General features: G+C 40.3%; 2 protein-coding genes across 6 annotated transcripts in view; both read right to left on the reverse strand.

Moving 5' to 3' along the window:
• Positions 1-7364, reverse strand: part of etv1 (ETS variant transcription factor 1) — a gene marked incomplete at both ends in the record, with an annotated part of 18450 nt that extends 11086 nt beyond the window's left edge. For 2 of the 4 annotated variants that reach the window (XM_080540095.1, XM_080540093.1), the window contains 2 exons: positions 1529-1582; positions 5661-5721. In XM_080540095.1, coding sequence (XP_080396221.1) covers positions 1529-1582; positions 5661-5721 — 115 coding nt within the window. Of the gene's footprint in view, positions 1-1528; positions 1583-5660; positions 5722-6533; positions 6582-6900; positions 6992-7319 lie in introns of those variants that run through there. The other 2 variants (XM_080540092.1, XM_080540094.1) reach the window with 2 other exon arrangements.
• A 4667-nt stretch (positions 7365-12031) lies between these two features.
• Positions 12032-15000, reverse strand: part of dgkb (diacylglycerol kinase, beta) — a gene marked incomplete at its 5' end in the record, with an annotated part of 54521 nt that continues 51552 nt past the window's right edge. For both annotated transcript variants that reach the window (XM_080540040.1, XM_080540041.1), the window contains 2 exons: positions 12032-12175; positions 14629-14689. In XM_080540040.1, the coding sequence (XP_080396166.1) occupies positions 12068-12175; positions 14629-14689 (169 nt within the window). In that variant the 3' untranslated portion in view covers positions 12032-12067. The remainder of the gene's footprint in view (positions 12176-14628; positions 14690-15000) is intronic.

The following is a 15000-nucleotide window of genomic DNA, read 5'->3' on the forward strand; positions in this document are numbered from 1 at the left end:
TCTTCATAGCCTAAAGACACATTAGCTTTAAGACTCTGATTTGACATTATAACGATTGTTAGTGGATGCGAAAATGTCTCTTTTGAAGTACGGTAAAAAAAAACGAACAAACTTGTATTAACAGACTTCCCAAAGTAGATTTCTCCAATCAGAGTCGTCTATTTCCATAATAGCAATAACGTAGTGCATGAGACACAGTGTACTCCATCCATTCAACTCTGACCAATCCCACTCCTTCACTATCCCTCCCTCTCTCTCTCTCTCTCCCCCCCCCCACCCCCCTCCCCCTCTCTCTCTCTCCCTCCACCCCTCTCACTCTGTTCAGTGAAACCCATATGGGACTACTGCAGGCTGGGGTAGCTGCTCGAGAGCCCAACCACGGTGCCCTCGCCCTCCCACCATCTGTTTGTGCCTCTCCAGTCTGCTCCAGGATGCCAACAGGACGTTTCATATGGTCAGCAGTCTCCTACTACTACAATGGGCAGCACGGGCTTGGGCTGGGTGGCTTTGAAGGACATGGGGACAGTTTCTGTGACCTCAGGTTCTAATGGACAAGCATTTTGGGGGGGGGGGGATTATCAGGGAAAATGGGGCCATACCTCACAGAGCTAGGGGGTAACGGGAGGACGTTTCTTCAAAGCCATACAGCGCCTTGTGACAATGCAGAAATAATGACGACAATTTAGAAATGACACACAAAGAATCGGAAGCTGACATTGCGAGAAATGTGTGCGAGAAAGGGGTGTGCGCTACGGACACTGAGGATGGATAGGGTGTGGATGGACTGAGGATGGATAGGGTGTGTACACGGCTTCCTGCTTTCTCACTATTGCATGGGCCTTTTGGCTCATCTAAAAGACATGTGCTAGCCCTGGATCCAACTGTGTTCCACTCGGTCCATTTCTGTCTCCATGCTGGCACCACATCCTTCATACCCGCTCTGTGCCAAGACAGTCACTTTTAGGCACTTTAGGGATAACTAGCCGTATGACCATGTGCATTATGATCAATCCGACGCTATGTAGTCTATCGATCTGTCTAAGTCTATCTGTCCTTAAACTAATTATATTTAGTGCTGGTTTTTTTATGATTTTCAAATGAAATACAGTTGGAAAAAAAAATATTTCAGAGAAAGAAAAATCATTTCACAAACAGAGAAGAGATGAACTGAAGTCATTGCAATCGACTGTAAATATTTTGAGTGCTCCTACATAAATAGACCATGGTGCAATAGTATCACAGTGCTGTAGTGCAGCTTCCTCTTTGCCTTCAAGACTAGCTCTCCGGAGAGCACATGTGAGAGCAAAGGTGAGGATACTGAGAGACTGATGCAGGCATGCGCATACACGCACGCACGCACACACTCACACATACACTCTCACATATACAGTCTCAGACACACAGACATACGCACACACACACACACACACACACACGCACACACGCACACACACACACACACACACACACACACACACACACACACACACACACAAATAAATACAAAGCATTGTGACCTTTTACTTACAGTTTTCAGTCTGGAAGTCTGGAACAAACTGCTCGTCATTGTCTGGAACTTGTGCTAAAGACAGAAAACAGAAGCAGAGAAGAGGGGAAAGAAAAAGGTGATTTTGATGCCGTTGGACAACACCAGACCATGATCACCATTCTAACCATCTCCATCCTGTCCTCGAGTGAAACACCTCCATCACATTGATATTGGACATTTATCCATTAACGAACAAAGCAATGAAACCTCAAAAACGTCTCAGTCAGTATCATACCTATCATGCACCGCTGGACAAAACAATTGGCACAAACAGGATTTGCAGGTAAAGCTGAAACAACAGTCTATAGCGAGAGAATATACTTGTTGTTTTTTGTCCCTGTCTCTACTGCACATCCTGAAGTAGTCTGAGTCTGTTGATTATGCTGTAGCTTCAGGCGTTTGTCCACGCCAATAACCAAACACCCATTGTTAACAGTATCTAATTGGGTTCTTCCCCACTGGTGAATCCACCTGTACCTGCCGAGTTAGGTCTGTTCCAAACGTGAGTGTTTCACCTATCATTCACACTCCTGTGCTCCCAGCTAATGCTAAGATAATGAAGTATCTCTGCACATGGTCCAATTAGGCATGTACATATTTATATCACACATATTTACACTCTGAGACAGTTTTTCTGTCCCTCAAGTTCAACTTGGCGAATTGCAGCAAAAGGCAATAGGAGTTTTAAATGTGTCATTAGCACGTCTATTTTTACACACAGAGAGGTGGATCCTCATTATCACCAGATCAGTAACATGTTGAGGCTTGTCTATATCATACAATCTCCCGTTTTACCATATTTTCACTTTTGAAATGAACTTTTCTGGTGTGGTGTGAAAAGATAAGAGAAAACAAACAATCCAATAAAAAAATAAAAAACTTTTTTCATATTTCCTCGTAATATAAATTCTCTATCAAAAACATGAAACATAAAACAGAGTAAAAAGAAAATCTAAATAGTAAATTATTTTTAGTAAATAGTTTGGTTATTAATTGAGAGATCAAGAGATCATATTTAACTGAACAAACATCAAAAACAAACATTATAAAAACGAACCCCTGTGCACCGGCTGCTACCAGCCAAAGTCCCTATGTAGAGGCTGTGTACCTCCTCTATCCCTGCATATGACCACTGTAAGGACTCCAACTGTCATCATGATGCTTCATACCAAGTTAATTAGGTGCGAAAAAATGCCACACCTTAAGTCACTGTAAATAACTACAGACCAGATGTCTCTCACAATTCCAAGTAGTGGATCAACCACATAACCAAAACTGCCCAACGGCCACCCAGTCCAAGCACTGACCACCCAAGAAAACAAAAACAACATTTCTTCCCTACCGCTACTATATTCAACGACTCACTACTTCATGTGTGCTAGGAGTGGTGACACTGTACCACATGCAGGTACTGCAGACCTCACAAAGTCGCAAGTTTCAAAGAGAGGGATAAGAAATATGAAGGGCAGGGCGGAAAAGGGGGTGAAAATGGTGCCACAGCCAGAAGGAGCTGCAGGATGTATGAGTCACTGGCCTCAGTCTGTGAATGGGCCAGCTGATCTCTGTAACAATTCCTGGGGAGAGCAGGAGAACTGGAACTCTGCCGCCATTCACAAAAAAGAGAGACAGAGAGAAAGAAAAGAGAGAGCAAAGCAAAACAGCAAAGGCCCATACACAGGCCTGAGCAGAAGTGGCACACCCTTTGTGTGTGAGAGGGAAAGGATTCACCAACCCCCTGTACTGTATGTACAAGTGCCCTGTCTCTGTTGGAGTTAGAGTTAGGATTAGGGTTACACTTTTTTTTTTTTTTAATCCTTCTTCTAGCATTATGACTGCCAATGGTCCCTGGCCGAAGCATAGATTACTTTTTCTTGCTATGACTGATGGATAGATGATTCACTTACTAAGTCAAATGTATTTGTTTCAAGTCGCTTTGGATAAAGCCATCTGCTAAATGCCAAAAAATGTAATGTAAAATATAGATTTTCAAACAAATCTAGCATGCTACACATGGGACAGGGATGAAATGAACTGGTCAAAAAACAGCTTAACTGTATTCTCTTAAACAGGCTAATTCATTACTGTACACTATGATTTAACAAGAAATGCCACATTGTCACATTGAAGCACACTCACTGAGCAGATCTAAAACTCAACGTACTTGAACAGTTCCAAAAAAGACTGAGAACCTTTGTAGAGTGCCTGTCCAATGACATATGCCTGTCAGGTTAAATACCCTTCAACCTCTTGATCTGTGATGTCGGAAATTCAGTCTGTCTCATATAATTCCTCCTCTTATTTCCAATTACCTGAACTAATAAATCTTAGAAATAAGTAGGTATTCCTTTTTATCTTAATGGACAGGAAGTCATTTATTAAATCTACAATCTTGAGACATACATCACATTGATCCTTGACAGGCAGAACTGAAATCCTTACAGTAATATCTATCAGCAGGAGAGGTCTCTTTTTCCACTAAAATATTAAAATGATGTCTTATTCTTCTACAAGCCCTGCGGTATATATGTACTTCATAATCTAACTTGTGGGGAAAAAGCTAGTAAAGTATTCCAATACCTATTTCAAAGCATACTTTTCATTTTTTAAACCCCTAAATTACACTGCAAGCATTTTTAAATGTATTAAAGAATAGATGAATCTCATCAATGATTAAGTTTCCTTTTTACCTGTGAAAGTGAGTGAGCAATATTTTTCCACCTCTTTGGAAGTATTAAAATAAACTTACAAAAAAACATTAAATGTGATAGAGTACAATAAAAAAACATTAAATGTGATAGAGTACAATATAAAAACATTAAATGTGATAGAGTACAATATAAAAACATTAAATGTGATAGAGTACAAAATAAAAACATTAAATGTGATAGAGTACAATAAAAAAAAGTCCACTTACTTCAATAACCATTGTGTCTTAATAGTTTTAAATTAAGAACAGAATTGTATGGCTACAAAGAGTAAAACGTATTGATAGTCATGATTAAATCTAATATCCTGAAAAAGTCAAATACTGTAAGTTAAGTTATAACTGTAAGTTATATGTTTTAGTATTGCTGATGAATTTCCTATGAAATTGTAATTAGCTATAATCCCTGGATACATTTTTTTTAAAATCAACGTCTGTTCTCAAATCTTGATTTCCATCCAAGCTTGAAGCCAAGAAAGAACTACAAATCTGGGACTGAAGCAGATTGAAAATCTGAGCATTTTAGTATTCTCAAATCGCAGACTATATACCGCAAACTTCTCAAATATATTTGGCTTTTACAACAATGTCATTCTCATCATCTATTTAGGTTACACACAATGTTGGATTGGTAAACAGAACATAAATAATACAGACCATATGTTATATGTAGCATGTTTTAACTAAATCAAATATATGTGGTGTGTTGATGGGTAGATTTTACAGTACAGAAGTATGTTTGATTAAGAAGACATGTAACATAATATGTACAATAGTAGCACAGGTAAACAGGTGATGGGCCTTAGTTGTAGAGCACGACATGTTGTTGTCTAGATCATGTTTCTAGGCTAGTGCAAACTTTTCAAGATATTTTCGTATGCATGGAGGCAATCATATTGATTTCAGAAACGCAAAAAAAAAACTATTCTGATATTTATAAAGTAATTAAGCCTCAATTACATTGATATGAGAAACAACATGATTTTACATCCTACGTCACACTACAATTTAGACTTGTCATTCTGAAATCTTAGTGATGTTTCTAAACATAGTGTGCCAAATAACATTGGTTGGATATAGTAGTGTATAACGCCCATACAGAACTGCAAGTTTAACATAATAAAAATCCACTTGAGGCAAAACATGATCACAAAACAGTAATTCTATGATGTAGTGTATTATCCTTAACAATAATCCAACAAACATGGCAAACTAATAAAAATGTCCCATATAAAGACATGTATTTTCAATACGCATACACCGTGGATAAGACAAGAATATCAAGAATAGTTATAAGTAGCATATTCACATTAATCTAGTAAGTTTTGAAAACTTAAGACATGCTGTATGAAACATGCTTTTTAAGAAAACGGAACAGGCAGAATATTAGCAATAATCATCACTAACCAAAACTTCGGTGCTGCAGACAGGGCGGAAAGAAGACACTCGCACTTAAATCCTGAAGCATCACGTCTGAGTAAGACCACAAAGAGCAAGTCTTGCCATTAGAGAAAAATAAATAAATAAACAAATAAATAAATAAACTCTCCAAAAAACCTCAGTGGCTGATCAGAGACCAACTCTTTTTGGTGAACCTGAGAAAAATGTAAATCCTCCAGAAAAAGAAAAGGAAGAGAAAAAGACAGACGATACTATAGCTGTAGAAGATGATCTTTGGAGAGACGCACTGAGACGAAACAAGAGAGAGAGAGAGAGAGAGAGAGAGAGAGAGAGAGAGAGAGATAGAGAGGGAGGGAGAGAGAGAGAGAGATAGAGAGAGAGAGAGAGAGAGGGAGAGAGAGAGAGAGAGACAGTGTGTGTGTGTGTGTGTGTGTGTGTGTGTGTGTGTGTGTGTGTGTGTGTGTGTGAGAGAGAGAGAGAGAGAGAGAGAGAGAGAGAGAGAGAGAGAGAGAGAGAGAGAGAGAGGTGATGGTACAGCACTGGTGGTGCTGGTGGAGGTGGCGGCTTGCGTGTGTTAGCTCTCGCCAAAAGCAGAAGAAACAGAGAACGGTAGAGAGTCTTCTCCTGGTAATTTGTGATGACACTCTGGGTAGAGCCTCCTTAGTCTCCCTGAAGACCCCCGCTCATCACAGTCTCTAATGTATGCATGACACACAAGGTGCCTCTTCCACATAAGCTCTAATTGGACTGCAATGTTAGGAATGTAACTTGAGGCAGCTTTGCCTTTCTACTTCTTCTTTCTATAATATCTCTCTTGCTCTCTCTGTCCTTTAACAAAGTGAGCTTGTTGAGCGTGTGTCGAAGAGAGTGAACACTTACCTTCCGCCAACCATGTCTCCTGTAGTTGGCTGAGATCCTGAAAGAGTTCTATGAGAGGGAAACAAAGGACAATCATTGAGAGAGAAGAAAACGGTAACAGAAAAAAATAAGACACAATTCCCCTCGCTATGACAGACTGATGGGTTTGCAGTCCGATTGGTGGTTTGGCCGAGTTCAGCAACACCCGTTGTAGCTTATAACAACTCAATTTGGGTCTGTAACCACTAACAGAGGCTACTGAGAATCTTCACAGGCGAGTGTGTTGTAATTGAGATTTGTACTTAAGAGTGCAGGTGGCCACTAACAAATTGAATTTTGCTAAATGTTAAGAAGCCGTGAAATTAACTTTTCCCCTCCCTCTGCCTACCTTCAGTGTCCAGGGCCAGGTCAGAGTTAATGAATTTTCTTTTTCTGTCATTTGCTGGTCTCTCGCTGCAGGTCTTCCTCCCTTGTGGCTTCTAAAAGGGAGGAAACAGATCAATGTTTCTCACTGGAGTGATTCTGTTGCGTAGCACACTTACACTGAAGACAGCTGAGAGAGCAATATAGGAGCTTCAATCACACAGCTTTCACACTTTCAAACTTGTCCCAGACTGCTGTAACACACCAATTGATATAGGGTGCACACATGTAACAGCCCTATTGTACAAGGAAGAGCAAACATCCCACTCTGAGAGGTCAGAAGTCATTGGAATTAGGTTGTGATTCAAGACCGAGAATAAAACCATAACAAAGCAAACTTCATAATTAAAAAAGTGATAATCTAGGCAGATTGAACTCACTCACATTGTAATTAACGTAAGGCACTTGTTGGTCGTGGAATCCATCCATTCTACTGTGTGAGAGCTAGAAGTGCTCTGGTTTAATTGATACGCAATGATCAAGAGCTGTCCGCTGAGTCTGGCGTCCGGTCAACCTTAAAAACACCGAGATAGGGAACATAGAAAACATGAATGAACCGTGTGAACCTGACCGGGTTATCAAACTTGAAGCAGTTTCATTCATAACGGTGTAAAAACACCTCCGCAATGAACGACCCATGCACGACAGAAGTAAACAAATAACAATGCGAACTAACTAATATAAACTACCACCACTGACGTTGTTTGTTTGCTCACGGCAAATAGGTTAAAGTATCGGTTGTTTACTAAACAATCATTCTTGTTTGTCAATAACAGAACAGCCCACTTCGGAGCGCAGTCTGTGCGCAACGGTGGCGGGGATGGAGAAACACCACGGGAAAATACGGGCTAGAGAGCGGTCTCTCAAAATGATATTCAGCCATGTATTACTATAAATATATATACTACTACTGAAATATAAAAGAAAAACGAGCGGGCACTCACCTAACTACTGTGCACGGCATTCATTCACAAGCGAGTCGCTTGCATTTAGTGTGAACCGGAGAGTGTGCGACAGTGTGGCTTGTTCAGCCTCCCGGTTGATGCCTGAGCGGTTGACGCTGGAGCGGCTCGCCTCCCGGGGCCTCCCATAGAAACAGAGAGCGCAGAGGCTCCTATTGGTTGTCAATATTCTTTCACTGGATCCGATGTCTACCCCCGTCAGTCATGCACTGTGTTCCACTCACAGGTGTGAGTTCTCAACTTCAATAAATCACATGAAGTTAAATATAAACATAAAAGTATAAATATAAAAGTGTTCAAATGTTTTCACTTTTGTAGACTATTATTCCTTTTCACAAAATGGCATTGCGCTTTTACAATACTGCATTTAACATTTGAAAGATTTATAGAACCCCCCCCCCCCTGCACACACACACACACACTCTTCTCGATTTCGCCCTCTCTCTCTCAAACATACACACTCTCTCCCTGTCTGCTCATTCAGACAACACACACACACACACACACACACACACACACACACACACACACACCCACACACTGAAGTTTGTGACCATGGTAACAGTGTTTTGAAGTGTTTCCAGAGGGACTTGCTAAAGCTCCAGCTCTCCCCTCCGTGTAAGGGATACATTGTTGAGTGTGCTTCAGACCTGCAGAAGGCACTGACCTGTAAGTAAATCACAGGTCACTGGGCAACTGAAGACAGGTCTGCAACACAGACTAAATGGGACACACGCTGAGAGCAGCTGCTGCTTTATAACAAGAAATGTTTTAAGGCAGTTCTACTGGTTATTGATAATAACGGTCATTGGGCATTTCCCACCAAATTAATCTATTATTGTCTGCATGGTTTGTCTAAACACAACGTTAAAAACATGATACATTTTTGACTGAACGTGGGTCTTATATTAATATACCGATTCGGTCCTAGTATGTACAGTACATCCATCGACAGTCTCCTTCCAACACTGATGGAAATGTGAAGTGAAGTATCATGTCCCTTTCCCCCTGAGGCCTGGGAAACACAGGTCAAGAGTAGGTGTGACAGCAAACAAAGGGGTAAACACAAGTGCACAATCTCAACTCCTCCGTCACACATGTGCACTATCCACAATCACCAGAGGCGCCACGAAAAACAACCAAAAGCTACAGTATGTGTTCATATTATTGCACATTCATTCTATTGAATGAGCCGATTCATTTAGCACAAGTTTTATACAGTCTATGATATGTTAATGTATTGTTTTAGGATCGGATGACCTTACTACTGTAGTTCCTATTGTTTAGAGGCTTAGTCAGGAAACAAATCACAAAGCTAGTTCTTTGTATTTGTCAACTTCTAAAATCATATTTGAATTAACTTTTTGGGACACACTATATGTGGGCTTACTGTTAGTTGGGTCAAGCCCATGGTAAAGGGTCAGGTCAAAGGGCCACTGCAGGGTCAAGGTGTATAAACGGAATATAGAACTGCCAAGTGTGACACACCACGAACCATAACACGGTTTGACAGCCATCTCTCAGGGTTTGAGATCTTCTGTACTGTACAGCTTTTCAGCAGGTGTAAGAACCCTAATGTAGTATTGCGTGTCTTTTAGTTGTCGGTGACAACCAACCAGTCGCCAATCCAAAACACAGGTGACATAGAGTGCCATTAAATGTTTGGAAGGGTCGGTTAAAAAAACACACCCAAGAGCATGTCAAGAGCATGTCAAACAGCATGTCAAACCACAGCATTTTATTGTTACAGTATTGGTATCTCAGTGAGAATAGGCAGGCTTTAAGAATGACACAGTGGTGAGATTGATAGATAAGAGCAATGCATAAAGCAGAAAAATAACATTGTGTACAAAAATACAACTTCACTATACAAACACTGCACTCAGAAAGCAAAGAAATAGAAAACTGGTTAACCCAAGTCTTCCATTGGCAGGATGGCACTTTAAAACACAGACAGAAATATCATATACTATAAATCTTCTATCCTTGAACTGTACTTGAAAAAAATAAATCTGAAACCGAGGTTTCAACTGTCAATTTTGTATTTCAAAAAGGTCTGAAATATTAGGAACTACTCATAGGTAAAAACAAATGTGGCCATTGGAGATAGCTGGAAAGAGGAGACAAACCTCTCTCGTCAGTCACACAAATTGATGAGATTGATTTTCAGGAGTGATTCTTCAATTCCAGCTCAAGTACGTCAATAGTAATTTTACATTTAGTCTTGAATTCTAATTGGTTAATGTATGCTGTTTGTAGGAGGGATGCACTGTAAACAACATTCAATAGTAAACAGCTGAAGAACAATCAATGGGAAAAATAGGTCAGAGACGAGTCTACACTATGCTCACTGTACCTGGGGGAACAACGTCTATTCTTTGAATAGTCTGCTTGGAAAAAGGGGCGTGGTATAAACTGTTTGATCTTAGTGGCCAACCTCATGAATGTTATGTTATGCCTTAAAAATACCTGAGTGTCTGCCCTTAACAACACAGGACCCCCTGCCCTAGGGTTGTCTAACAGGACCCCCTGCCCTAGGGTTGTCTGACGGGTATGGGACCCCCTGCCCTAGGGTTGTCTGACGGGTAGGATATGATATCATGTGACATAGACAACAAGGCAGTTATATAATGTACTCCTGACAACGGTACTTTACCTCCATAATACTAACACACTACAGTACTGTACATTTCCACAGGTTTTAAAACAGATCTTGATCATTCATGCAACTCAAGATGTGAACAGCACAACTGGAAGAAATTGTCTTAATTTTCCCCCAATACAAAGAAAAGGGTGTTTCATGCATTTATGAGCAATCAGTAATCAGTAATCCTGTCCAGACCTGGGTTGAAATGTATTTCTTGAGCCAGCCTGGTTTGCCAGATGGACGAGGTTTGAACTTTTGGGACTATCATTGGTTCCATTGGGCTGTTGTGCAAGGGAAACTCAATCAAGCATAGCTAAAAATGTTACATGATTTCAAATACTAATTGAACCGAGATCTGAACTTTTGTCCATCAACAAGACACTTGAGTATTAATCTGTCTACATGCTTTGTGGTAGCCCTAACAGAGCCTTAGAAAAAAAAACTAAAAACATAATAAAGTAATCATTAAAAAGCATGTCGTTTTGTACTTGGCTGCCCTCTGTGGCCAAACTGAAAATGTAAAACGTAAATATGCCGTTTTTTTAACAGCGGCAAATATGTGCATATCTTTGTAAACAGCCATAATGTTGAAAATGTTACGTAAAGGCCAGTGCTCGACTTCAACACCAGCATTTACATGCTTTTGCGGACCATAAACAGCACTCTTCACTGAACGATCTTTAGCATGCAAACTCATTCCCTGAAGAATAGCCATTTAGCAATGTTTCAAAGAGTTCATCCTACATACTGTACTGGACTGCACTTTGAGGCAAACGACCCAACACTTTATTTACTGTAAGACCAAAATGCTTTTACAGTACATCAACTCTATGTCGGCACTGTCTACCTATAACATTAAAGATACTGTATGTTCACCCCCATTAACAGTACTCCATTATCCATCATGCACTGGGGTGCTCAAATTCAAACACAGATTTTAAAACAGTGATGCAGCATAAACCAACACGTTTATAATGCAAAAGACACATTCAGACACATTCGATTGACATGAATGTTTCTTTCCTTCTGACGACTCCATTCACATACTGTAGCAACAGGGCACAATAACACACCATAACATAGACATTTAGAAAAGAAACGTGCCATTGTTTAAAGTCCCTGGAAAGGCTATAACTATTCAGTATTCCAGATGGACCTCCGCAACGCCCCGGCATTGCGGAGTGGCAACCACATCATGGACCATAGCCTCTGCTAGGGTAGTTCCTCACTCTACCAAAGTGGGAGGGCCAAAGTGGCAATGACCATACCCCATGGCAGAAGCAGCTCTTGCAGCTACCGTACACTACTGTGTGGAGCTAGGCTAATTAATTAGCACCCCATAGCATCATAGCATAGTCAGTTCCCTCCGTGGCTATATAAGTGAGCTTCAGTTCCTCTCTGTGGATAAGTAAGCTTGAGTGGCAGGTTCCTCTGACTCTCTCTGTGACTCTGTTTGGTTGGTTCTGTAGGACGGCTTGTCTCCTTGGGCGAAGAAGAAGAAGCCCAAAGCCTCAGGTTCCTCCTCAGTCTTTGCTCTCGCTCCGTGTGCGTCTGATGACGGAGCTGAGGAAGCTGCCGCCTTGCGGTGGGCCCATCAGCATAGGAGCCTGGTTTTTGTGGACTATCTCAATCTGGAGGTGAGAAAGGCAATAGGATAGTAATAATAATAATAATAATTCATTTTATTTATAAGCGCCTTTCAGAGCACTCAAGGACACCATACAGAGCGTAATTTAAAAACAACCAACAGATTCAAACAGTGATTCAAACTAACAAAAACAAACAAAACAAGACAAAACAAAAGACTTAAAAACAACCATCAGTTTAAAAATACGGCAGTTTAAAAAGGTGGGTTTTCAGGCAGGATTTGAAGGTGGAAAGAGAGTCAGTGTTGCAGTGTCTTGTGGGAGAGAGTTCCAGAGACTGGGGGGGCAGAGTGGCTGAAGGCTCTAGACCCCATAGTGGTCAGGCGGGCAGAAGGTATGAAGAGTTGAAAGGCAGCGGAGGAACGGAGAGTGCGAGAGGGAGTGTAGGTGTGAAGGAGTTCAGTGCAAGATTGGGAAGGGCCTTGAAAGTGAGGAGCAGGATATACTGTAGTTATGGTACAGTACATTATGTGATGGTAGGGTGGGGTGGGATAGGGTGTGGTGGTATAGGGTGGGATGGGGTAGGGTGGGGTGGGGTGTGTAGGATGGGGTGGAGTGGGGTGGGGAGTACTGTACTGTACATTGGCAACAGGATCTCACAGTTAATTTGTATGAATTCATACAAAAAGCTGAACACCCAATTCAATGTCCCGTTGACATTGCAGCAAGATAGGGCACAGTGGGCTATGGGACAATATAGCATTACATTGTGAGCATCGCATGAAAGTGAATGCTTTCATCAAAATATAGGGACACACAGAACTGTACAGTGATAATAATATTTCCAATGAATGACAAAATATATCCTTTATGCTTTTTGATAATACCTGAAACATTTTTTTAAATATTTTTTTAACTACCATTTCTCAGTACCATTAGGTCACTTCTGTTTAAGGCTGGAATCAGAATGGCAGATCAATGGAATGGTAAATATCACCCACCCATGGCTCATTACACTCAAGCACTCACAGTGCAAACACAGTAATGACCCAGGTACATATCATCTGCTTAAAAGAGACCCTTTTACTTCAAAGAGAAGCATGTCATTCATTGTTGTTGAAATAGTTGAAGTATGCTGAAGTGTCATATAATTGACAAATTAACCTTTACCTCAGAGTTGAGGCCACAGCACAAAAGGATGTCTCAAAAGAGAACCTGCTCATGTTTGAAAATCAGACGGCCAAATTATCTTATATTTAAAGTAGCTTTTTGCAACATTTCCACAAAAGAATACAGTAACCCACAATAGATATACTATAGGCTACTGTATTTTCAATGTAATATATGTATATACACCAAATATAGTTTGTATCCATATTTGCAGACTTCAGTGTATCAACAGTGTGGTGTGGTGTGGTGGCTTCCTGTTTAGCGAGAACCAAGGAGGTTGAGAACGTAAACGATATAACAATATGTCCCTGCAGATAATATTTATTGTTTACATTGCATTACATTCAGTTTAGATAGAACTGCTTTGCTATTTCAGGTACTTCTATGTATTATATATCTAAGTGTATTATTTAAAAACCAGGGCAAAGTCTAAATCATTCTTTAAAAGGAGCATTCATGCCCATTTCACAATAGCCACTGCAAACCAAGTAAGTGATGCAGCAACATTATTATATGTTCCTTCAAAATGGCAAATGAGATGTATGGTGTTAAACATGTTATGCATGCAAGAGAACCAAGAGGCATTTGCATAACCGTTGTTGTTAATAATTAGTTGGATAACATCCCATTTTAATTGTGTTGTTTTTGTGAGCATTTAACAGACTGATAGAGTGATGTTGACTGATTCAAATTCAGCATCAAGATGTCTATAACTCACCATGGAAATCACCTCAACACACAATTATGTATTGTCAGAACCTAACTTTGCTTGATGGAGTCATGCCAACAGATACAAGTGCACTTCCCAACTACTTGTTTTGTCATGCACTAGATTCTCTCACATTGACTGAATGATCCATATGTAAATTCTGGTTGCACTTCATCAGCAATGCTGTCAGAGGACTAGCATTGTAATTAAAGCCAAACACAACTTTAATCAACACAAATTGGGCGAATTTCATTTTGAAAGATGAACACAATGAAAAGAGAACAAACACTTGTGTACTTATTTAGGGAGTTGTTTGAGGCACACGTTCAACAAATTAAAAGTAAGATTTGTGTTATTATGTCCCGGTTAAGATGAATTACAAATATGTAAAATAATGCAAATTCACACTCTGGAGAAACTTCAGAGCAAATTTTGGCTAATTTTGTAAAGCGTAAATATGTTAAGTGGATGCATACAACATTCAGCTATTCTACAGTAGCTGCAAGTAAGATGAAAGCTATTCTGTTATACAGTATATAACAACATGGTGACCAACACAACATGAAAAACATGAATATAACAGTAACTGGAACATCTACTTCTGTATTTGAAGACTTACAGTGCATGGGGTCTGCATCCAGGGTTCTCCATCAATCTGCATGGGGAGGGATTTGCCGGTTCTGACAACGACAAAGAAAACTGTTAAGACAATGTTCTTTGGTGTTGTATGCTGTAATGGTACAGGCTAGTCAGAAGGTCATGGGTACAAATCCCACCTGGGAACACAACCCTAGTGTGCCCTTTAGTAAGGAATTTAGCCCTAAACTACTCGAAGGAGACTGTCCCTGTCATCTCTAATTGTATGTCGCTTTGGATAAAAGTGTCTGCTAAATGGTTAAAATGTAAAATGTTAATGTATTTGAAAGGTGTGTATACTATGAAGGGTATGTGAAGTTGGTTATGGTTGTGGTCAGTGGTTATGGTTGTGTTC

Source organism: Nansenia antarctica, assembly GCF_963989245.1.
Source record: "Nansenia antarctica genome assembly, chromosome: 10".
In the NCBI taxonomy this organism is placed as follows: Eukaryota; Metazoa; Chordata; class Actinopteri; order Argentiniformes; family Microstomatidae; genus Nansenia; species Nansenia antarctica.